Source organism: Vitis vinifera, chromosome 12, assembly GCF_030704535.1.
Source record: "Vitis vinifera cultivar Pinot Noir 40024 chromosome 12, ASM3070453v1".
Classification (NCBI taxonomy): Eukaryota; Viridiplantae; Streptophyta; class Magnoliopsida; order Vitales; family Vitaceae; genus Vitis; species Vitis vinifera.
This window is the reverse complement of record NC_081816.1, coordinates 4001266-4027589: the sequence shown is the minus strand read 5'-3', so window position 1 is coordinate 4027589 and position 26324 is coordinate 4001266. Positions and strand designations below refer to the sequence as shown.

The 26324-nt window shown below is 33.2% G+C and overlaps 2 protein-coding genes and 1 pseudogene across 4 annotated transcripts in view; 1 reads left to right on the top strand and 2 right to left on the bottom strand.

Moving 5' to 3' along the window:
- The window catches only part of LOC100252404 (phospholipid-transporting ATPase 2), a 57145-nt gene extending 47642 nt beyond the window's left edge, over positions 1-9503 (bottom strand). For 2 of the 3 annotated variants that reach the window (XR_009467196.1, XM_002276079.5), the window contains exons 1-6: positions 9371-9503; positions 7591-7830; positions 5823-6036; positions 4343-4459; positions 2463-2555; positions 2194-2368 (exon numbers count right to left, since the gene is read on the bottom strand). Coding sequence is in view for 2 of the 3 variants with exons in the window: in XM_002276079.5 (XP_002276115.1) it covers positions 2194-2368; positions 2463-2555; positions 4343-4459; positions 5823-6036; positions 7591-7715 (724 nt within the window). In the remaining variant the exon portion in view is untranslated. Of the gene's footprint in view, positions 1-2193; positions 2369-2462; positions 2556-4342; positions 4460-5822; positions 6037-7590; positions 7831-8230; positions 8335-9370 lie in introns of all 3 variants that reach the window. The other variant, XM_019223616.2, reaches the window with a different exon arrangement.
- Positions 9504-16720: 7217 nt separating this feature from the next.
- On the bottom strand, positions 16721-17764 carry LOC100242144 (ethylene-responsive transcription factor 4). The gene has a single exon (XM_002276179.5). It carries the CDS (start codon positions 17591-17593, stop codon positions 16958-16960), a length of 636 nt encoding a protein of 211 aa, XP_002276215.1. The 5' UTR covers positions 17594-17764; the 3' UTR covers positions 16721-16957.
- Positions 17765-22607: 4843 nt separating this feature from the next.
- LOC100247148 (nicotianamine aminotransferase 1-like) lies at positions 22608-25554 on the top strand (annotated as a pseudogene).
- The last annotated feature ends 770 nt before the right edge of the window (positions 25555-26324 follow it).

Genomic DNA, 26324 nt, shown 5'->3' with positions numbered 1-26324 from the left:
CAGACTTTAACCAATCTTCCTTTCTTTTCCTCCCTACAACATTCTTCAAAGCATTCCAGTAGCTTTCTCAAACTTGATACCCCAAACCTGATCCAAGAGGAAAAGCCTCTACTCCTTTCCACAATGATACCTTTTAGTTTCCCTTTGATTTCCTCTATAGACACTTCAGACGTCTTCGATTCAATCGCTACCCAAAACTTTGCCATAACTAGACTCGAACAATATAAAGAGGTTTACCTCCACAATAGAATCTTGCCACCTCCCGTTCTAATCATTAGGACTCTTATTTCTCTAAACAATTAAATGATTGGGAGCTGGATAATGTACAACAATTCCTCTGTAAACTGTAAGGTAAGGTGGTCAATAGAAAGGAGGATGACAAGGTGGAGTGGATGGATTTGAGAAATGATACTCCTTTTTTGACAGTTGTTGTTTAGTATCCACTCCATCTAAACCAAGTTTCTTCACATGGAAAGCTTTATGGGAAGGTATTGACTCTAGATCAACTTCAAAGAAGAGAGTGGTCGTTGGTTAACAAATGATTTTCACATAAAGTCAAAGAAAAATCTATTGATCACATTCTTCTTCATTGTGCCAAGACAAAGGCTCTTTACCAATTGCTCTTCTCCTTGTTTCGCATTTCTTAGGTGTCGTTTGTCACAATCTGAGAGGCTCTTTTAAGGTGGATTGGATCCTTCATGGGAAGAAAATGTAAGAAGGTTTGGATAGTAGCTCCTTCGTGCATTTTTTTGAAGGATTTGGAAAGAAATGAATTGAAGGTCATTTGAAAATAAGAAGCAGTTTCACCATGTTTTTAAAAGCTTTTTCCTTAGTAATTTCTTCCTATGAGTAAAGTTGTACATAAAAGTTTCAATGTCTTTAAGTAAGTTTGTTGATCAGTTGGGTTCTTTAAGGGAGGAAATTGTTTTTTACACTCTTCTCTTTTTTTATTGTACCTTGGCACAATCATATACATCATGTGTATCTTGGTCCGCGATCTTTTTGTGATTGTTTACAAAGTCATATTATTACCTATAAAAAAATTGGGAATTGAAATTAATTTTCTTTGTGACCTTTTGCTTTGAAATTCTTGAAACTTCAATGAGTAATATCTTTTCACACTTATATTGGACGACATTGAAGCAATTCAGTGCACCAAAATCAGTTTGGCACTAAAAAAATTTTAAAACTTAAGGACATCTAGTGTGATTTTGTTAATTGTTTTTCTATGTTTTCTAATTGTGAAAAGCATAATAAATAATGATAATTATGCCTTACATTTTCAGGGATATGTCTTGCCTTATGGCAAAATAAAAAGGCTTTCCTCTCTCTCCTAATAAAAAAATAAAATTTAAACTAAATAAATAAAATTATGATTCAAGGATACCCACATCGCCCAACAAGACATATAAAGGAACATTTCTCCAAAATTTCTTTAGTAATTAAAGATTTCCACTTGCACAAACTTTGCATTTTGGGTTTCTTTCTCAATTTTGCTTCTTATCTAACATTAACCATACCCATGAATCTAGTATAGAAATTAAAATGGAGAACTTGATTCAGATCAATGCCAACCTGATCCCCAAACAAACAGGTTAGAATCAAACATGCACCAGGTTATGAAAATCCCACCCCACATCCAGTAGAACCTGATTATATATCCTAACTACACACCAACAGGGAGCAGGGCAGTGCAAGTAGGCTGATGAGATGGACATCCATAAATAATAGGGCAACCACTAAATAATTATAACCACCCAAGAATGATAAGATGGAATATGCCTAGTCCAAGCCCAAGCTGATTTTAAAGTTCCTACACCAAGCCTGGATATAAAAGAATACATGAAAATCCCAAATTAGTCCCAATAAGGCAAGTAAGGCAGGCTATTGATGCCATCTCTAATTAGCTTCAAGATTGAACGTTTTCCCTCCCATTATCAATATATAATGTGATCAATTTTTTTCCCAACTGCACAATATGTTTTGTAGCTTAACTATCCATTGAGAACCATTTTTTCTCTCTTTTTCTATTTTTGTTGAATTCTTCCTCTATCTCAACTCCTTTAGATAAATGACTGCTCTCAACAAGCCAAAAAAAGAGACAAAAAATAGAAAAAGCAAAGATTCTAAAGGCACACAGTAAATAAACAAGTATGATACATCCATATGACCTTTTATTAAAAGAGAACTTGCCTGTATAAACAGCAACCCCACAAACCCACTCTGTATTCCGCAAGTAGCACGACTGAAGAATTGTGTTTTTTATGGTTAAAGGACAAAAATCATTATCGATGAACGGAGGGAACAAACGCAGATTTGCATCAAATCTTCTAATGTCCTTATCTGGAATGGGACACTCAATAACACCCTGTCCAGGAAAGAAATAATGTAACAATATAATAATATCAAAGAGAAAATGCCACAAAATCTTCCATCCATGATAAGATATAATATTAGATCACCTTCATTTTGTGCAATAGCTCAAAATCTATGCCCATGCAAGCAGAGGGTATAACCCTCGTCTTAAGATCAGTTTCACCATCTAGGGCAGCTGTCTGTAAAATAAGTCACATTATTAGAGTCACTGAAATTTTGGAAAACAAGGGTCATTGTCCCAATAAAATATCAACATCCTTCACAACATAAAATATTAAGGCTCTAATTGGTTCCCATGAGATCCATGGGGTTATCCAAACTGCTGATTCTCATGGAAGTTTGAGTTTGCTTAGAAGTTTAAAGGAAACAATTTTTGAAAAGAAACAGGGAAAGGACCCTAATAGTTTTGCACTCTGACAGGATTCAACAACTTTTGCACAACTTAGATACAAAATAAGTGTAAAAAAATTGCTACTTTTTCCTTCTATCCTCCACAATCTCATTCCAACCAAAATAGAAACTAAGGATTATTAAATTATGGATTAAACACACAACATCAGGACAGGGGGGAATTCTGGTTCAGTACAGCCTGTGGCCCATTTGGTGAACCTCAGAGAGTCATGAATGCACCAGCAGCCTGAAGGTCTTGATAAGCAAAATCTTGGATAACATCAAAGAAGCACCAAATCCATATAATCCCACAGGTACACACTACATCTACTCCACTTAAAGCACTTCTTGACTAATAATGATTTTATACAATAGGAAAGATGTACTATTTATATGTGCACATTTTCAGGAGGTGCATCATGGTGGAAACTTGGACTCATGCACTTACAGACAAGCAATGTGAGAAATTCCTCCTATATGTGAAGGATCTCTGATATAGGATACTAGACAAAAAAAATATATAGGGGAAAGAATCAAAGAAATAGAAGTAGAAGAGAAATTTCAAAGAATTAAAAATATTACTAATTGAAGTCTTTTTTAAGTATTTAACATCACTAAACGTATATACAGCATAGTTTTAAATAGTGCAAGGCGCAAAAGTCTGTTATGGCCCAAGTGCAAGGCGCAAGGCACAACACAAAGTGCATGCCTGAGCAAAATGAACTGCAACTTAGGATGCATGTCAATTTTATAAAATATGATTCTGAATCCAAGCCAATCAATAAAAAATTTAAGATTCCAAACATAAAAGAAACATTCAATAAAAAACAATAATGGAATTATATAAATTTCAATATAAAGTTGGAAATTTCAAGAATAAAAGTGTTTAAAAACAAAAAGTAAAGTAGACAAGGTACGCCTCTCCAACAAAGTGCATGCCTTGGCCAATGAGTCACTATAACTAAGGAATGAATGTGCCTTGAGCCTAGGCATGCTTAAAGTGTGCCTTTAAAAACTATAATATATAGATAGCCAATCCTAACTTTAGTAAGAAACTGATTTTAATAATCCTAACCCTAATAAAACTTTATCACTTCTAATAAAAAAAATAAAACTTTATCACTAAATAATAATAACACTAAAATAAACAATAAAATAAAATATTACCACTTCCTATATTTATGCCTAACATAAGTGCATAATTTGATATCTCCAGCAATCTCCCACCAAGCAAGCAACCAAAACTAACAAGTCTCTAAACATGCATATCTTATGGGACCTTGAGTAAGAAAACTAAGGAGAGTTTAACATTGCCTTTACATTATTGACAAGGAAGAGGAAGCCAATTCAAATAGAGAACACCACCAAAGAATCCCCAAGACAAATTATAGAGAAAGAGGTAAATCCTCACATGCATTACATCAACTGAACAAAAACTTGAACCCAAAAGGCAGTGCTCTACATCAAACAAGGATGCTATAAACAGATTCACTACACCTTAAAGACAAACAAGAAGTTCAAAGGACCTGCCATGTCTCTACGCCAATCAGAATAATACACAGAGTTGCATATTTACCTCCACATAGCAAACACCTTGTGGATCAGAGGTGCCAATTAAAACAAGATCACATGGCACTTCTTCATTCTCACGAAGCCAGACTACATTACCAACACAAATATCCTGTGCTTGAATCTGCAGGTGAATATCACCAATATGAGGAACTGGAATTAAAACAGTTGTTCCACTAAAATCAAGTAATAAGAAACGGTTTTCACTTAACTAAAGAGATTATGTTAGACGAAAATGAGTTGAACACGCTAGAAAAAATTAACTCATGACAAGTATAATGTAGTTTCCTTCTTTTAACAAGTATAATGTAGTTTCTATTGACAAGTATAGTGTAGTTTCTATTGACAAGTATAATGTAGTCTCTATTGACAACCAGCTTTATCTTTCAGCATTTTTGTTTCATTGATCCCTATTTCACCCACAATTTCCAAGTAAATGAATCTGTCATTGACCATCCATTTTGATTTGGAATCACTATGGATAATAATTTGACTCCTGAACCGGATAAAAACTTGATTAGAAAGAAACTTCCTCAATAATATCACCCAACCATTCATTATAAACATAAAGTAGCTCCTCAAATATAAAATAGCTTCTCAAACACCATACAAGAATCACCCATTTATGCCCCTAGAGAATAAGAAGAATAGGTGAATTTGAAAAGGACCAAATGCTACAATTCCTTATGGGATGAGCTTGCAAATTCCAAGTTTGAAAAGAGAGTTTGTTGGTTTTCCTCTTCCCTGGAAAGAGAATTTGCTGATGTTGGTTCTTTTATGGCTTTTTCAGTGAACTCTTGTTGTAAAACATCTTTTTGGGCGTTGGGGACTCTCCTGCAACCAGAGCCTTTCTCTTGTTGCTCAAGCCCCATCACTTATCAAATTAATGATAATGATAACAATGATAATGACAATGACAATGACCATGATGATTAACATCCTCATATGACCCTTTTCCATTTTTCATGGTCCACTCTGGGGTATATTCATGAAGTTGGAACTCAAAGCCTGCCTTCAACAAGAGGAGAGGTGGACCTCTCCAACTTGGCCAGTTCATGTGGCATACTACCTCATTATTCTGTTGCTTCATACTAACAACATAATAAATTTTTTAATTCGATAGCACAATAAACTGATATAGCATGTGTTCAATTATTACCAAGAACTCAAATCAAAATCCATTCAATAGCAGCTCTTAGGTTGAAATATTTAACTAACCATATGCATTTATTATATCCAGGTTTTCTCACAGTCAAAACCATTCAACAACAACAAAAATTGATAAACTCCCACATGGGCATTTCCATTAGTCAGCATTAACCTGTGAATTTTGAGAAACTATGGGATAATAAATTAAACACTCGGTAAATCACCCACTTGATGATTTGGCAAGAAATAAAATTAAATATCCTTCTATCAAAATTTGAAAAATAAACAGCAACATGAACCACAAAAGAAGAGAATCAAGAAAATTTCTGTTCCCTTACATGTTTCTTGATGCCCTGCCTTACAACCCAAACTTCTTTCTCATTTGCCTTTTTATCAGAGAGATATCTATTGTAATCATCCCATGCCTCTTTTGTTGCAGAGACTGCAAATATGAAAATAAGGGGACCCCATGTACTGGCAGGATTTACCGGTGTAATAAGAGGCCATAGTTGAAGGCAAGCAATTAACAAAAAGTACTGGTTCATGAACCGGCTGGAAACACAAGAGATAATTTGTTAGAAAAAAGATCGGAAAGAAAAAAGAAAACATCTGAGAAACATATACCAGATAAGTAACTTTCAAAACATAGAAGTAATACATCCTTGGGTTTGTGTTATTATATAATTATTATGTTAATCCAGGATGTTTGCCTTGGGAAAGGACTTTGACATGATACAAAAAGGAGACAAAAATAAGAATAGCCCATGTCATAAAAATCAAAATAGGAGCAGTAGTCATCCAACTAATCATATCAGATGCAAATCTCTGAAACCAAAACAGCAAACAAATTTCTTATAGAACAACAGTGTTAAAGAAGTGTCTTGGAATGAAGTACATCAGAACATGCCCAAAGCAATGGTATGAAGAGTCAATTATAGATTTTGCAAAGTAGCTTTATGACACAAAATTAGTGACCATGACTCATAAGGCAAATAGAAATATGCAATAATCATATTGAGTGGAGAACACACCTCCATGTGTGAAGGAATGAACAATATCCGTATTCTAAAAACTCATCTCTATATTCCCTGATTAAAATTGATTGCTACATGGTACTGTGAAGATTGTCCTATTATTTGAATCAATATTATTCAGAAAAAACATTCCCCTCTCCAAGCATCAATTGCTCTTATCTTTCCAACATATGAAGGAAGTATTTTGCCCTTTGCATGTGAAACAAATCCACCAAGTTCAGTGAACCACTCACATCAGACCAGATCAGTATTAAAAGAAAAGATTTTGGAACACAACACAGATGGTACCTTTCATTGGATTAGGCTCATAAGTTTTAACCATCATATAGGTTTCTCTAATTTAAACTAGAGGCCCCTGACATGCAATGTATGTGTACTTTACACGTTTCTCCTCCTTCTTTCTCTATCCATCTCACTAGGGGCAAAATTTATGACAAGTGAGACTCATCCCTTTCTGAGTCACTCAGCCACATGTAAGTTTTGTAGTTAAAGAGGTACCCACTCCCTTTCTATCTACTACTACATTTTCCCATGTACTGACTAAGGATTCATTTAATTAGTATCTTGACGGTACTTTCTTGTTTCTAAAAACAGATATTGCACTGCTTTCAACTCTTAAAAGCAAGAAATGTACTTCTAAAATGCCATCCAAACAGTACCAACTTATCAAGGTCCTTTTTGCCATGATTTGGCAAAACTTTAGTGACACTTTCAATAAATAGAAGCCACAGATTCCCTAATATAATAATATAGATGATTTTCAACTCTTTTTACACCACTTGAACAACTAAATTGAAATTGAATTATTGAAAGCATCACATTTGTGTAGGATTTTCTACATGTGATCTAACCAACAGGACTTATCAGATAGAGTGTCAATCCTTTGCTTTATTCCTAAGTGGTATTGGGTGTATGCATAATAATGTAGAGAAAATGGAATTGACATTTTAACTGTTCAGGTATGTTTCTGGCTTTAAAAAAATGTAATATTTATTAGATGATCACATGATTAGTCAGCACAATTTATGACCTGAAAATACATATAAAATTTAAAGCATAATCCAAGGATCACCTGAACTGTTCCCATAAATTTTTTGGGAGAAAATTCAATAAAGTATATTTTCTGTTCGATATTCGGTTGTCACAGTAAAGTTCTTGAGATAATTCATCATCGTTGATGTAAACATAGCGCTTCATTCTTGAGTTAGAAGCACATGATCATGCTTGACATACTCTTTCCAAGTCAGTGTAGAGCTTAACAATATTTAGAAACCCCACCCCAGGTGGAATCAAGCTCAAAAAGTATTATATCCTGCAAAAGAAGAAAAATAGGAAATAAGATCTTGAACATACAAAATATAACACACAGCCATAAAACACCCAACCACACAAATAACAATATAAAGACACAAAGGGAACACAAGTTCAAAAGTAGTAGTCCCAATGTGCAATTTGTTAGGTAAGTGTTCATCCAACAACAAAAGCAGCATGGCCACATGTGTGTACATGTTCAGTGCCCAAGGACCTCCTTGTTATTTTTAGATACCTATAACCAGTATGAACATATCAGACTGGTTGAGCATGTGCATGATGCATGGTTATAGAACTGAGATTAGTATTTCAGTAAGATGATCCAAAATCCCATATGTCATGAAGAATGAACATTTTTATCGGCAATTTGGAAAAACGAAAGGATAGTGAGAAGGAAAAACCTTCCAACACTATCAAGCATCTCTTGCCTCCCAATGTATATCCTTCAAACAACACTTTGCAGAAACCAACTCCTTGTATATGCATGCACATACACACATAAACTCTGTTGCATAAGGGAAACCATATATTAAAATTTTGAAACATGTGCTTAGTAGAACCCAAACAGATATCTTGAAAGATATTTGATGCATTTCATATGTGCAAAGAACATGTTAATACCTTCCCTGAAATTCAACTAGCCTTAAATTTAATACAAATTTTCAATGAAGAATTAGGTGTTTGGAAAGGGTAATCAATACAATCTATTTTCTGAATGTGACAGTTAAGTCAGGCAAACTCAAAATGTTAAATTTATTTTCATTTCCAACATTTTGTCAGCTACCAAACAGAGCTGAGCTCAAATGGGGAGTAGTCGATCCCATTTCATGATTTTCATTAAGGGTATAGTCATTGCACTCCTTGGAAGTTTTCCACAGTTTTGAACTCAATCACAACTGTCACAGTCTTGTTTAATGTTGGTTCATTTCAATTCCAATGAGAAAATCCAAATGAAGAAAATAAATTAAACTTCATAATCTCGCATTTCTCCTCATTTGGAACCCGAGAGCACTATATACTTCATAAAACTCAGGCTAAGAGAACTATTTAGCCCCCTTAATACATCACTGGAATTATTTTTCTTTCTTTTCTATTTTCTCAGCGTCTAAAACAAAAAATCACCCCAAATCAGAACACAAACAATCCGATTTTGAATTTAAATCATTACATTTATATTCAAATAATAATAAAACCATCCAATTCATTGTAATGGGTTTCCTACGATGGAACTGTAAGGCTCCTAAAGAACTCACACACGTTAATTCTAGGGTGTTACACGATATTTTGTCAAAATACGGATCAAATTGTAAACTATGCAGCTAATTCTGAGATCAATCGCAACGAATTTCAAAACCCATCAAAGAAAGCATTAGTTTCCCTCGATCGAACGAAACCCATCGAAATTCCATTGAAATGCTTGGAAAGAAATCAATTCATTTTCTACACAAATTTATCTGTCAACTGATCAAAATGTCGAAATTTTGACCGTTGACCTTTCGTGCAATGATTTTGAGGAGTTCACAGCTGTTCGAGGATCGTACCTTTCCTTCTCTGCTGCTTCCTCTCCTGCTTCTCCGCTCTCTGCCTCTCTCACTTCGATGGTGGAAGAAGAGGAGCAGTGATTACCTACTTTCGCTTGTAGTGTTCACTTATGAGGATGCGCTAATCACCGTTGGATTAGCTGAATATCCCTCCACTGCGATGATTAAAGACTTTGAGACGTACGTTTCTGTCTGTGCAGTTCGTTAGGTTCACAGGTAAATGGGCTGGACTTAGAAGGATGTCCTAAGAATCATTAGAGCCCGGCCCAAGTTCATTCTCCTCAATAATGTGGTGATTGGTAATGGGAAACTTTGATTACTAGTACATTATACGCCTCCCTTAGCTTCATTTTTTAGCATTAACTTCAAATTTTGGCATATTAAAATTAAACATAAAAAAAAAACATTATTATTTGATCGGGCATTGGAGGTACATACCACAATACAGACTACTTAGCAAATAACATAATTACAAAAGTTTCATTCCAACTACTCTAAAGACAATTTTACATCCATTACGATACAATTCCATAATACATGAAATAAGACACTCAATAATCAATACCAACTCACACCTACTATTTTGAGACGAGTCTATGATCAACTATCCACGATCTCTTATACCCATAATCTCAAGATCTTAACCGAAAAATCCTCGAATCAACCTATGAAAGTTAATGACTAATAAGTAAAGAGATTGTTTTTCGTACTAAGATTTAGAGTGTTTCAACAAGCACCATCAATAATCTTCCTACCTAATTTATGGTTTGTTTAAATGTGGCCAAATTACCTTTCACACATCATCTTATGGGCTTGAAGTCAGGCAAGGGCCTAAGATCACATTTTTGTCATGGGCTTGAGGCTGGCCCGGGCCCATTACCAGTGTGATATAAAAAAAAAAAAAATTCCCCTTTAAAAATAAACTGCCCCTTTAAATATAAATACAAACTTTTTAGGAAAAAATAGTTTTAACCTCACTTATATAAAAATAATCATAAAATATAAACCCTTTAAAAATAATTCAAGATTCATGCACTCATTGATCAAATGTATTATATAGAATGGTCAAAGGTAGTATCTGATCAAAGTTAGTACCTTTACCAGAAAAATGTATAAAATACTAATTATTTTTAAATATTTAATTGAAATTTGTATTTTATAGACTTGAGTTCCTATTTTATGATTTTCTTTTTCATATGACTGTATGGAACCGCCACACTTAATTAAAATATGATCTCATAAAAAGGATCTTTAAAATGGAATTGGATCAAATTTTATGCTATGTTTGGTTTTATGAAACTTAAAAAGGAAAAGAAAATAGAGAAGAAAAATAAATATAAAAAATAAATTTTTAAGTGAATAAATGTTTTTTTATACCCCTATTTTAAACTCATTTAAGTTATTTTAATTACTCCATATAACAATTAAATAACTTAAAACACATAAATTTCTAAATGAATATAATTATATTTGATTTTTTTTATATTTTTCATATTAAATAAAAAATATGAAAAAATAATAATTTTCATTAAATTTTTTTTTTCTTTATACTTTTTGGAATTAAACATAACCTTAGTATTAACATTAGACTCTGATCAAGAAAAATTAAAATATCTAATCTAGTTTAGATAATGGTATAAAAATTGAGAAATATTGTCTCATTTTATAAAAATTTAATTTAATTTTTGAATATCAATCCCCAAACCATACAATAATAACATCTCATACATTAAAAACACATTGTTTTAGAAAAATTAATGTGGGTTTTAAGTGGGACTAGTGAACACATGGACTACTAACTCCACACTCAAATCATTGAAAATGGAACACAACCCATCTAGAATCATGGCTCATCCTTGCCCTTCACAAATGGTAAAACACACCCCATTATTATATATAGAGAAATTCAAAAAGTAAAACCTTGCTAACTTTGAATTCTCCATCTATGTGTTAGGGTGGTTATATTGACTCTAGTTACCAAAAATCATTGAAATTTTTTTTTTCAAAAGGAGAATCATCATTCATCACTTGCCAAGAAAGATCTCAATGGAAAAATTGTAGAGATGGCAAAATTATGTAGCCAATTATGTATACAAACTTGACCACTACCCACTACCTACTATAGTTGAACAAAATATTTTTACTAGATTTGGTGGTCCCCATGGGCGATATTGTTTTTCATTCATTGGTAAAATTTTGGACAATGTTTTGAGAAAATTACATTAGTATTATTATTGTTATTATTTTAAATGATATCAGCCGTGAACTATATCCAAATATGAAATAATCCTGTTATTATAATTTATCGTCGAAAATAAATATAAAAATTTATCAAATTTAAACATATGCACATTGTAATATCAAATAAAACCCACTTTTATATCACATGTAACATTCGAATGATATTTATCATATAGGTCTCTTTATCTATTTTAATGAAAAAATCTAAAAGAAAAAGTTTATTTTCTTTCTAAAAACCAATTAAGAATTGACTAATGAGGTGCTTGGTAAAACTTAATAATTTAAGTCGATTTTAAGTTAAATTATATTTAAGTTATTGATTTACAACTTATTATTACATTAAATTAACATATTTATTCTCACACATTATAATCAGAGCAAAAAATGTCAAATAACAAGGTCGTGGAATAGAAAAAAGTATAGAGGTAACTAAGATAAATAAGGGTAAAAAAATAAAATGAAGATGTGAATTTCAAAATAAGTTAATTGTTTTTACTTGTTACTTAAAGTTTTTTACTTTAAGTCATACTATTAAGTTATTTAACCAAATATATTTAATTTACTTAATAACTTAAATCAAGTTATTAAGTAATTTTAAGTAGTTAAATTGGTTTGTCAAACACCTACTAAGGGGGTGTTTGGTAAAACTTAATACTTATTTATTAATAGTTTAAGTTGACTTTAAGTTAAATTATAGTTAAGTTGTTGACTTAAAACTTATTACTTAATTTTTATAGTTGACATATTTATCCTTATAAATTATAATTATGACAAAAAAGATTGAGTAACAATGAAGGTGACAGAATAATAAAATAAATCATCGAGATCATTAAGGCAAAATAGGATTAAAAGATAAATGTATGAATTTAAGAATAAGTTAATTAATTTTCTTTATTACTTAAAATTGTTTTTCACTTTAACTTTTTTTATCAAACATACTTAATCGATTAATGACTTAAATTAAGTTATTAAATTATTAAATTGATTTGTCCAATATCCACTAAGACATAGGTGAAAATAAATAGGTAATATTGTTAGTTTACCTATAATCTTTAATAGAATTATAAATAGTTATATAGATTTTATTTTATTGCTATGTGTGTTACGGGTTAAATTGTTTTTTAATTTAAATAAGAATTTGAAAAGAAGTTATTTAAATTAAAAAATTATTTTTAACTAAATGAGGTAGGTAAAAATCTACTCAAGTGTCAAATTATCAGTCGGTTTACCAATTCAAAGTGTTTTATTAAATGATTAAATAATGGGAGAATCGTTTTGAAAAAGAAATCGTTAAACATAAAAAATAAAAAATAAAAAAAGAAAAATAAAAAAGGCGTGCCCACAACCATAAAATTACGTCTGTATGACATTTTTATATTACCTTAAAATACATTTGATGGTTCCTAGAAATCCACCACGTGATGCAATCACTCTCTTTCTAGAATGGATCACGTTGGTCCCCACACCTTTTAAAGGTGGCGGTGTGTTAGCAGCCGCACACACCCAAACTTTCCTCTACTTCACGGTAACCTTCCATTATTGACACGTGTCCCACGATGCCCCAGCCACCACCCTCTGGGCGGCCCCACCACTTACCTCTCCAACCCGGCGGCGCGGCGCTACGCGTCACCCTTCCTAACGGCCTTTTAGCGCCGTACGCATCTCTCACGTTACACGTCCTTCTATGTTCTTGAGTTGTCCGCCGAACGCCTCATTCTCACGCGCTTTTTTCCCCTAGTGGTCTATGCCTCTTTGAAATTATAAATAAAGATGAATTTTTTTATGTTACAAAATAAAATTTTCATAACCGTATTTCAAAAAATATTAACGTTTTTTTTTAAGGAAAAAAAGGCGATATACAGAATTTATTAAGCAAATATATCAATTTTTTTCTTTTCATTTTAGTCAAATTTTAAATATATTTTAATATTTAAAAGCACAAATTAAAATAATAAATTAATTTTTATTTCATTTTTAATTTTAATTAATGAGATCTTTTCAAAATAAGTAGAATCTCGTAGTGTGAAATTCATACTAATTTTCAGTATTCGCGAGGGTAGACCCAAAAGTAAAACTCATCCATTAAATGATTTTTTATTTTTTATTTATTTATTTAAAATTTTGGAGTAATTAAAGGGATAAGGCGGCAAGCCCGGATAAGTAGCAGTACCAAATTTTCTCCACGAATTCCGGCGACGAAAGACACGGTCCTGCCGAAAGCCGCCGCGACAGCTCTGAAGTGGGTCCCATGGCTGTCGGCTACCACCCTCGTCTCACCTTCCTTGGCAACCGATTAAACTTCGGAATTATTAAAGAGTTGGACGGCTGAAAAATAAAAAAGTACACGTGCCGTCCAACTTAATCATTTACGTGTAGTGGAGCGTCAACACGTAATTCTTGTGGGACCGCGGTTCAATGCTCCTCACTTAGGCCGTAATCCGCGTAACCGCGTTGTTTACTTTGTCCCCTCCTCACTCGATGTCCTTCTTCCACCTGTACAGTAAATTAAAACCTTAATTTTCAATTATTGTTTTCCTCGATATCGGTAAGTTCTAGGGCCCCATTTTATCGCGCCCGACCAAGCATCGGCGGTCCATGCTTTAACCCCATTGGGTTTGATTTAATTAGTGATTAGTTGAACATTAATTTAAGATAAACTTATGAAATGCACCTCATTTTTCCTATAACAAACTATACTAAGATCACAATCAATATGGTTTATCTACCAACTCAGGTTTATGCGGGAGTTGAACCTACTAAAAGATAATAATCTTTGAATCTAAGAGAAGGCTTTGCTTCTCTTTTTATATTTTTCCTCTCTCCCCTCGGACTTTATCATTGGAGGTGGAACACTCTAGACACGTTCGAGCACTTTTGTTGAAAATTACATTAGTAAAACTATCTAGAAGGCATGCGCAAGGAGATAAATATTATGTTGCACGCATTACTCCAACCATTGGTGTTGTTTATGGGAATCCAAACATAAAAGTCTGGCTTGTTCTCACCCTATTTATGTTCCTAAAAAATGTCATGGCTGTTATGATTAATAACTAATTTTCTCTTTAAGGGTATAATTAAAACACATGTCATTTATTGGATGACTATTGTTTTAACATCAAAAGATTTCTTATCGTGTTCTTGAGGATACAAGAAAGTTATATTTGTATTCTTGAAAATATTGATGAACTCATGTTCATGAAAATATGAGAATATGATCGTACATGTTCATTCATTTTACTCGCATTGTTAATTAATTTGGGTAATATGAATGAATATAAAAGATATTTGTTTTCAGTTAAAGATCACCTACATGCCAAAGCACAACTTATGTCTAATAATTCATTAGATTATTACCAGACATTCACAATAGTAATATCCCAACATTTGGAGAACAAACACTCTTAGCATATGCTCAGACATAAGCACAAGCTCTTAGCATGTCATGTACTTCGTAAAATTTTCAAAATCCACAAAGGAAGATCTTGTAACACTTAAACAGAGAGGGTCATGCTATCCTTAGAAGGTAATGCCCTAGTAACTCTTAAACAAATAGGTTGTTTTATCCTTAGAAGGGTTCAAAAGTTCATAAAAGAAGGTTATGCTTCCCAAACCAAATGAGTCGTGCAACCCATAAGGCTATGTACTCCTCAAATTGTTTCTTTAAAAAATAACAAGTGAGGTCATGCTACTCCCAAAGTCAAGAGATATAATGTCACCATGAAATAATTAGTTGATAAAAACATAGTGAATATCAAAATATTTTTTTATTAAATAGGATATATATATATATATATATATTCTACATATGACCACCTTAGTGAAATGCCACAATAGGAAAAAGATGGCATTAAAAGTATCTAATAAATTTTATTACAATCTAACTCGACTAAGTATTGATTGTTTATACTTAATACCGTTTAGGTTGATATAATAGAACACTTATCTATTTAACTTAAAATGAAGTTACAAAATATATGTTTCTCCTAAAACAAACTAATGTTAGATATTCTCAAACTCAAATCCATCCATCCATGAGCAATGTTTGGCCTACAAAAGGATTGTCAGTATCTTTTTCTTGTCCACAATGACAAAACAAAACTAGCAAAAAGGAAAATGAAAAATACACCTTAAATGTCCATGCTCATGGAGAACATGAGCTCTAATCTATGCTTCGTAGAACGCAAACTATAATTTGTGTTCACGATGAACTAGAACTATACTCTATGTTCCAAAGAAAATAAACTCTATAATCCATGTTCTCCAATGCTTCTTATGTTGTCTTTAACCATTTTAGTTGTTTATAATTGTGGATAAGTTGACCTCGTACAATTACTTGATCTTGTATATACGAGGAGTGAGATCATTGTGAAAAAAGGACAATCACCCCTGAAATTAAGGAAAGACACTATATTTTTCTTTAGATTTTTTCTCTTTAGTTTATAGACTCTATCATAAGAGTTAGTGCACCTAGGGCATCTCCCATTCACATTTGTTGCAAATTCTATAAGTAGAGTTACATGGATGGCATATATAAGGAAACAACTATTGAGTTACCCTTGGCCAAGGTAATAGGAGGTGTATGGTATAATTATTTGATTCCATTTTGAGTCCACCTTGATGTATCATATGGTAAACAAGAATTTGGATTTAGATCATTTGGTTTGATGAGTGATGAGATCACATTATGCCTAAAGTCGCACTTCCCCTTTTGAACCCCTTTGAAGTCAAGTCTCAAGTTACTAGTTTCAAAACAATCGAACTTTTAGAATAAAGTGTCTTAATTCAAAAACTTTGAAGATGTTAAATGAATAAATATATCCTAAATTTTATTTAATTAAAATTAATTTAAATTTATTCTCTTAGAAATATATTACTATTTGTATTCAAATTAAAAAATGTACAAACATGTCCTCTCACTTTGTTTGATTGAAATACAAATTGAAGATTTTCGATCAATGAACGAGATCTTCCAAAATTTATGTGGGGTACAAATTTTCAGCCCAATTGAGCCAATATGGAATGAAATTTGAAGAAAGGAGATCTTGCCCTTTTTTTTAATTTTTTTTGCCTTGTTTTTTTGGGTATATGGAACTAAAGAAAGATGAAAAATTGGAAAATAATATGATTAAATTAATTATGATCATTGAAAAAACACATCTGTGAGAAGTTACAAGAGGAACAACTTTGAGAAATCACAATTATTTCTCATAGTTGCAAAAAAGGTCCATCACTTATTGTGGTTTAGACCATCAAACATTCTCATATTTGTCCTAGAATTTGAAAAATAAAAAATATTAATATAAGCTTAGCCGCTAGCGGTTAGAAACTCGGAGACTCCAGGTAAAATCAAGCCTCCAGGGGTGGAGGGAAGTTAAGATCCAGACCCAGAACCCTCGTTGCCCCACTGCTCTCATGCTGGACCGAGTCCACCACAGAAGACGAGTCCGACTCGCTCTGAACCGGGCTCCCAAACCCGCCATCGTAGGCGACTGTAACCGGGTTGACTCGGAACCCCTCCGCCCCGACAAACGCATCCAAAAACAAAACTGGCCGCGCGTGAGGCCAAACGCCTGCCACAGCAGCGGAATTCACAACGTGCGGCTGGTAATGGAACGGAAAGCCACCGTCGCTGCTTCCTAGGCGGCGCGTGAGGTCGAGCTCGAGAGGCGCGTGGGGGCTGGAGGACTCGACGGTGCTGCTGGGGCTGGGGCTGCGGGTGAGGTTGTCGGTGTTGGGGAAGGGGAGGACTTCGTTGGGGAGAGGGAAGTTGGTTTTGGCCTTGGAGCCCCGGAACTCCCGGGCGGCGGCGTCGTAGGCTTGGGCGGCCTCCTCCGCCGTGTCGAAGGTTCCCAGCCAGACACGGCTCTTCTTGGTGGGATCCCTAATCTCGGCGGCGTAGCGACCCCATGGCCTCTTCCTCACTCCCCGGAAATGCGGCTCTTTGGCCTTAACTCCTTCCTTCACTTTCTCCTTGAGAGCCATTTTTTAGGTGATTGAAACGTGATAGTCGTTAAACGTAGTAGAGATGTGCCGGTGGAGGTGAAGTGAAGAGGATGGTGGTGGGTTGCATTTTATAGTGGAGGGTCGAGGAAAGAGAAGGGATATGGGGTGGGGAGTCAACCATGTGTTTGACTGGGGGCAAGGGCGGCGGGGAAGGGGAGGGGAGAGTGAGGTGGGGACACGTGATTGTGGTTGTGAGGGATACGTGTCACGCGGGATTTTCGATAACTTGTAGTGCCGGCAGGGTGTGACGGCCGTTATTACGGCTCATCCCCTACTGTTCACGCTCTTCAAGTGCGTGCCGCTCACTTTTTTTATTTGTTCATTTATTTTTATAATATTAAAATGAAATTTAGTTGCTGAAGTACGGTTGAAGGAACCGAAAATGATGGGCTCGTAGACATGCTTCCTGCTGGTGGGATTGCTTCTGGTGTCTTTCCACACTTAATATTTACAAATTGGGCTAAGATGTCTGCTCTGGCCCAATTTGTCTCACTGTTTGGTCTATGTTATATCTGGGCCCGCCCACTAAAACCTAACAAACTCAGTTGGGCTGCATCCTTGAACATTTAGTTTAGAATCCCTTTGGATCATTTAAATTTGTATCTGGCCCAAGAAAGGACAGGCCCACAACCGAGGGCCCTGTATTTGTAATTTATCCGTACAACCTGTTTCACCCAAATGTACGTATTCTTAAGGGTGTAAAAAGGTCTGGTTGAGATGGGCTGCGGAGAAAAAGGATTAATCGAATCGACATGAATTATTTATACTTAAATCAACATCAAACCAATCTTTTAAACCAATCATTTGATTTGATTTAGATCGATTGGATGTAAGTTAATTTAGGCCTTAAGTCTAATTTGTTTTTAAAATTAATTTCAATTTGAAATTCAAAATAAGTGTAAAATTTTAATGTGAAATATAATGAATATATTTTAAAATTAATTTAATCACCATATAAAAAAGAATATATTACTTTAATAGAGCTTAATACCAAAACTCATCTAATATTGAATAATTATATGAAAATTTTATGTTGTTGATTTGGTTCGGGGTTTTTATCGATTTGGAGATAATAAAACCAAAAATTGAATGACAAAGTTGGTTTCGAAATTCTTAAATTGAATCAAATTTAACAATTATTTTAAAAATTGAAATATAGATTTTTGCCTCAAATTTTAAAATTTCTTAAAATGTTTTTTTCAAGACATAAAATAAATTTATACTTTTTGTATAAAGTGTTGTTTTTAAATTTAAAAACAAAAAATAGAATTTCATTCAATATAATATTTCATTAGGGATTTTTCCGGCACAATATGGCAAAGAAAATATAATAAGATTCAAATAGTTTAGCATAATAAAATATTTAAGTAGTAGCTCTTACATTATGACCTCACCTCAAAATAATTATAAAATTATCAAAATTATGAAAATAAAAAAGATTGAGTTTCATGTAAAAAAGAGAATTTTTAATATAAAAATAAAGGAATATGCTAAGGTATCGTAGTGGTATCTAAAAAACAAAAAAAAATTAGATCATTGAATATGTATAATGAGACCTACGTATGATATAAATGAATGAAATCAAAGTATAAATATTCAAATAAATAAGATTATAATAACGATGAGACCTAAAATGTAATAACATCGGATTGATGATAAGTTTTTTTAATGCATAATAAAAAAAAATATATTTATGTATTATAGTCAAACCCAAAAACAAAATATGAAACAAAAGTTCCAAAACTATGTATTTATTTATTTGGGTTAATTTCACTAAAACCCTGAATTTTGGTATAAATACATTCAATCATCACTGGTTTCAAATTTAGTGAATTAGTACCCCTATAAATATATTTCGATTATAAAATTTATTTTTTAAATAGATTTTATTTTAAATAGGAGTGTTTAATAATTTTCTAAAAACTAAATGGAGACCCTTCTTAAGATTTATGATTGGAAAAAAAAAAAAAAAGGGTGATTTCGAAACCCCCTCCATTCAGTTACTGTTCTACTTTGTGCATGAAAGAAAGGAGAGGTTAAGGCATTATGGGCAACATGAGGCTCATTTAGAGTAGCTGTTAGTTGGGGATGTGGGCTTGAGTTGGAGCCCAGGCCCATATGTGTTGATAGAAGGCCCCATGTTTTGTTCACCCATCTTGAGATGAAGCCCAGGCCCATACATGTTGATGAAGGCCTCACTTCAAGTTGATTTGTTCACCCACCTTAAGTTGGCCATGCCCATTCCAAGCCCATACCCACTTCAAGTTAACCCATTTGTTTTCAATTTGCATAATTCACCTTTCTAAAAACACTAATTTCTTGATAAATTTTCAAAATTCCGTTTTCTAAATTTAATTCCAATTTCCATATCAATTTAATTGACCATAATCATTTTATTCATTTATTTATTTGTTTATTTTTAAAATTTCAATCTTTAAATAACTTTTCAAAATTCTTGGTCGTTCAATTAATCATTATTTTCGTTATTATTGATATTCTATTTATTTATTTCAAAAATTCCTTTTATTATTATTCTATTTATTTATTTCAAAATTTCTTTCATTAAACAGTTTTGATTTTCTGACTTCCGTATTTAATTTCTAATTTCAAAAATTCCAAAATTCACGTCATTTACTTAATCATTATTTTCGCTATTATTATTATTCTATTTATTTTAAAATTCCATCATTAAACAATTTCAATTTTCATGACTTTCGAATTTAATTTCCAATTTGAAGAAAATTCAAAATTCTCGTTCGTTTATTTAATTATTATCACCTTTCGTCATTATTATTTTTATATTTATTTATTTATTTTAAAATTCCATTTGCAAACATTTTTTTTAAATTTCAATTTCCGAACTTAATTTCCAACTTTCAAAATTCTTATTTATTTCAAAATAATTTACTAATTCATTTCAAATTTAATTCCCAAAATTCCAATTCCTAAATTTAATTTTCAAAACTCCAATTCTCAAATAATTTACTAATTTATTTCAAATTTAATTTTTAAAGTTCCAATTCCTTAATTTAATTCTCAAATAATTTTAAAATTTTCAATTCCTTTCAAATTTAATTCCCAAAATTTCATTTCTTAAATTTAATTCTCAAGACTCCAATTATCAGATAATCTTCGGGACTTCAATTTTCAAATAAATTTCAAAAATCCAATTTTCACTCGAACAGTTTTAATTTCACTTTGGTTTTCAAATAATCTTCTTTTTCTCTTAATTTTATATAAGCATGAATGTCATTTTCATAATTTCATAATAATGGAATTTGTGAGATTAATTCGTGCAAGATCAATCGGGCTTTGGTGGGGGCCCCACATACGTGATTTTATGATCGATTGATTTATTTATTGATTTGTTTGTCACGCGTGATTGATTTATTCTACTCTATGACATGCATGTGATTATTCTGTGTTTAATTGCTAACATTCGCTTTCATTGATGTAAACCGGTTCATCACTCAGGTACATTCTTTGCCTCTTCTATTCATTCAATTATTTTGTTTTGAGTAGTATTTATCTGGTATCATGCTCGATTAATCAATTGTCATGATTGCTTCATTTTATTAGTAGAGACCCACTTTAGGGACTTAGAGGGGTGCTACGATCCTTACCGTACTTTCCTAATAAGTAACCTGACCCTCGAACCCGATCCGGTTTTTCGCAGACCACATTTTCCAAAATAAGGAATTACACTTTAGGTTTTCTTTCTTATTTTATTTACCTTTTAAAAATAAAACAAAAATAAGTGGCGATTTCAAGTCAATTTTTTTCAACCACTTAAATCATTTTTTTCAAATAAAAATCAAGCTTGTCATCAAGTGGAAGCGCATGAGCCGAAATACGGGATCCACACTAAATTTTATTATTTAGAAAATAAAATTTATATATAAAATACATTTATGGGGATATTAACTGATAAAATTTGAAACATGTTATAACTTAGTGTATTGGCATTGAACCTAAGAGGTTCTCGAAAATGGTAAAATTTTTGGTGCAAGAAGGGGTTGATCCAACTTGGTGATTAAACCTTATCGCGGTGATGATATTGTAGGGGAGGTCCTAAGAGAAAATAGTTCCCAATGAAATCAACTCTATTTATTTTTTTAATAAAAATTTTAAAAAATAATATTAAAAAGATCACTACAGCCCAAATTATCGGTCATGGTGTGCTTCATGCCAAAAATATTATGAATACCATTAATTTTTTTTTATTATGGTCTCTGCCATGGAGGAGAATCTATGAAGCAAAATCCAACACTTCTTCTAAAAAAGTAGAAAGACTCAATTCCTTGGAGGAAAAGTTGTTTTTTTCAAATTTAATGGATCATGCTTTTGAGAGGTAGTCTCGTGATTCATTTTTCTTCTTATTAACCCTAATTTATTTGTTGTAGTTTTATATCTTGGTCCGTTATGATATATGTGTATCATCATTCACCACACAAATTTTATAAAAAATTTTAAAAATAAAATAAAAATTAATAAATTATTTTTATATATTAATTTAATATTATAAAATTTATTTTAACTCTTTTATATAAAATTTTGACTAACGTTTTCAAGATTTGTCTTTATTTATTTTCTAGTCAAAGGAAAAATATTTTCAATCTTGTACGAAGGCGTCAAAAAGGAAAACATACATGATATATGTCACGTCATAGCCTCTTGCCCAAGCAATGGTAGTAGAGAATAGTTACTTATTTTCATTTCCCAAACATTAGGAAATACGGGTTTATTTGATATTATCAAACACACCTTTATTGATTTCCAAAAGTATAAACCATTTTTAAATAATAATGAAAATAATATATAAAAAGTTAAATAAATATTACAAATAAATGAGATTGAGGTATATATTTTTTTATTCATAAAAAAATAAAAATTAAATAAAAAGAGGAGGACGAAAGAAAAGGAAAGAGAAACACTTGCATGAGTGGACGAAGCCCCCACAGTATAAAAGAGGCCATGAGGCCATTCAGCCAGTATCCTTTTACACAAGAAAATCTCTCAGTCCCTCTAAATTTCGGAGGAAGAGAAGAAGAAGAAGAAGAAGAAGATGGAGAATGGAGGAAGGAAGAGATGGGGTTTCCAGGGAAACGAAGAGCTGGACAAGGCAGCCTCCATCACCATTAGAGGAGTTCTGAACAAAGTTATGTCCAATCTCAATCCACAAGATCACAGACCTGTTATTCCTCTCGGCCACGGCGACCCTTCCGCCTTTTCCTGCTTCCGCACCACTCCCGTCGCCGAAGACGCCATCGTCGACGCCCTTCGCTCCCGGAAATTCAACTCCTATGCCCCCGCCGTCGGCATTCTTCCTGCCAGGAGGTATGAGAAATGGAAATGATTTGAAACAACCTGTTTTCTAAAACATGCTACCAAAAACATCTTTTTGCATGTCACTTTCATTTCCATTCCCATTCTTTTCTTTTCCGGGAAAATAATTGTTTTTTGGGTGCTACATGCTTCAAGTTTTCCTGACAGGCTCTGCTCAGGCACTAAGCTAACAAAAATAATTCAAAAATATTCCCAATCAAGAGGCATGTGTGTTCCCCTCCATTCACCTGTCTACTCATTATGAAGACACTGCAGCACTTTGTTACAGATGCATACAAAACAGCGAAACCGTTCCTTTGGGCCTTATGCTAAGGACGAAGTCGATTCCTCCCTGGTCATTGCCTTATGTTATCATGTAGTTTGGGGTCTTCTATTTTCCACTTAGTTCATTTGAAATTTCTCTTTGCAAGAAGTTGAAATTTCTTATTCAAGAAGTAGTTCATTCATGACAGAATCTCTGATTAATCAATCCAGTTTGATGTTTATACTTCCATCGTGTTGACAGGGCTATAGCAGAGCACCTCTCTCATGATCTTCCATACAAGCTATCCCCAGATGATATTTTTCTCACAATTGGATGTTCACAAGCAATTGAACTCATCATAAAGGTCCTTGCTCGCCCTGGTGCCAACATTCTGCTTCCAAGGCCTGGTTACCCGTTCTATGAATCTCATGCCGCGGCTAACCATCTTGAATTCCGTCACTTTGATCTTCTTCCAGAAAAGGGTTGGGAGGTTGATCTGGAGGGGGTCAAGGCTCTTGCAGATGAGAACACTGTTGCTATGGTTATCATCAACCCTGGAAATCCTTGTGGCAATATCTTCACTCATGAGCATTTAAAGAAGGTGGGCTAAAGTACTTGTCGGTTTTGTAACTAAGTTTTGATGTCACTGCCAAGTAGTGATTTATTTGTTGGATTTTTCAGGTTGCTGAAACTGCAAGAATGCTTGGGATTCTTGTGATTTCTGATGAAGTGTATGCCCACCTTGCTTTTGGGGGTAACCCTTATGTGTCAATGGGAGCATTTGGGTCGATTACTCCTGTTATCACACTTGGATCCATATCAAAGAGATGGATTGTTCCTGGTTGGAGACTTGGTTGGCTTGTGACCAATGATCCTAATGGCATCCTCCACAAATCCGGGGTTCTCCCTGCTCTTTCTCTCTTCTACTCAGAATTTCACATTTAGTGGTTATATTACATCTTGGTTTGACGTTCTTGCAGTTCTCATAAACTGAAACTTATACATTTGTTGTCTTTCTTCTCAGGTTGTTGAATCCATTGTGAGTTCTCTCAATATTTCCTCTGACCCTGCAACCTTCATTCAGGTTTGTGATTTTTTTCAAGTTGATAACAGCAATACAGATTCATGTTGCCAATCCAATATATTAGGATAATGGGGTTTGTTTATCAGGGGGCTGTTCCTCAAATCATTGAGAAAACAACAGATGATTTTTACTTGAAGATCATTAGCATACTCAGAGAAACTGCGGGCACATGTTTTGATGGAATTGAAGATATCCCTTGCCTGACCTGCCCACACAAAGCCAGAAGGATCCATGTTTGTGATGGTAAGGACAAAAAATACGAAATACTATGTTGCTTCAAAATATCGAGTCTATGATTTTCTTGATTTCAAAATTCCATTGCAGGTGAAGCTAAACCTGTCTCTGCTGGAAGACATTGAGGATGATATTGATTTCTGTATGAAGCTGTCTAAAGAGGAATCAGTAATTGTTTTTCCAGGTAAGGAGCGAAAAACTTAAGCCTTTGAAGTTTCCATGCTAGTAGTGTTAACCAAACCACACACTCGAGCAAAAATAAATAAAAAACCAGACTTTTAACGTAATTCAATAATCAATGTGATCCCTACGTCCACAGATTGCACCAACATTCAAGAATTTTTTTTTTTTGAAAGGGTGTTGCCCCTTATACTCCTACAAATTGATCGGGCAGCTCGATCTCGTGAACTCAACTGGGAGCTCAACTTGGGCATCCCAGTGAAGCACAATAAGATTGATTTAGGCTTCACGATCCAACAATTGACGCCTTGTTGCTCTTTTGTGGGCTTCTCACCTGGCTTTAAGGCATTTTTGTTTGGTGTTTGTTGCAGGTTTTGCTGTGGGAATGAAGAATTGGCTTAGAATAACTTTTGCCATTGAGCCTCCCTCTCTGGAAGATGGACTTGGGAGGATCAAAGCCTTCTACCAGAGGCATGCCAAGAAGCAATAAGACTTGAATTGGCATCAAGACAACACAAATTAATAAGCAGCCATGATCAACAACTGCTGGTTGGATCTCATGCTCCATTGAAGTTCCTGTGTAAAACTATGTTGTTGTTATTGAGATGATTTCTTAAACCTTTTTAATAATAATTTTATTAAAACTTAGGTCGTGTCTGAAACTGTTGTTGAGAATAGTTTTTAACTCAAAAAAACATGTTTGGCAAGCTTTAAATAGATAACAGGTTTTTGAGAATTTGTTTTAAAAATAAGTTGTCTTTTAGGACAATTTTTAGGTGTTTTCAATTGTTTTTTGTAGTTTGTTATGAGCAAGAATAAAAATTATGGTGACTAATTTGAAAATTTTTGTATTATAGTAAGTGGTGCATACTATTTTTATAGAGAACACTCTATAAAACTATTTCTCATATTTGAGTTTTTAAATAATTTTTTTTTCTTTTGTTTTTCAAAATGACTTAAAGATATTTTAAGAATTGTTTTTGAAAGCTTTTCAAAAATAGAGCCAAGCTCTACCACATCAACTCATATGATGACACTAATATATTTGATTTCAAGTATTTCTTTCAAAGAATGTTTAAAGAGAATCACTAAATGTTTTTCAAAGAGAATGAAAATTGTTGGTATACAACTAGCAATGTCCTTTTCAGCTAACTTCCTTCAAATTGCCTTTGAATGGACAATGGTGGTGTATCTGTAACAAGGTCTGTTTAGATGTTTTGTTCAAGCACGCCCCTCCAAAGTTTAAGTTGAGGTTTGGAAGAGACAGACGATAATATCTTTAGAGAGTCTTTTTTCATACCTGATTTTTTATATTTGGTGGCTATTTATCATGACCAAGCTACAACTTTTCATATGCGCCTTTATTGCTTTAAAGGTTAATAATTGACTTTATGAATAGCGGGTTTTCAAGTTTAAAGTCTGATAATAATTTGTCCATCTATGTCCTAGACAAGGAAGGGATTCATAGATGGGGAGATCCATCAATATTGAATGTAGGTCTAAAAACAATATTATTAGAGTTTGTTTGGCCATATAATTAAAAATGATTTTCTATTTGCAAAAATAAAAATTTGTTCTTAAAAATTGATAATATTATTTGGTCATTGTTCATTGTTTTTAGT

Coding starts and splice junctions, on each gene's coding strand:
- LOC100242144 (XM_002276179.5), bottom strand. CDS start 17,593: ATGGCTCTCAAGGAGAAAGTGAAGGAAGGAGTTAAGGCCAAAGAGCCG.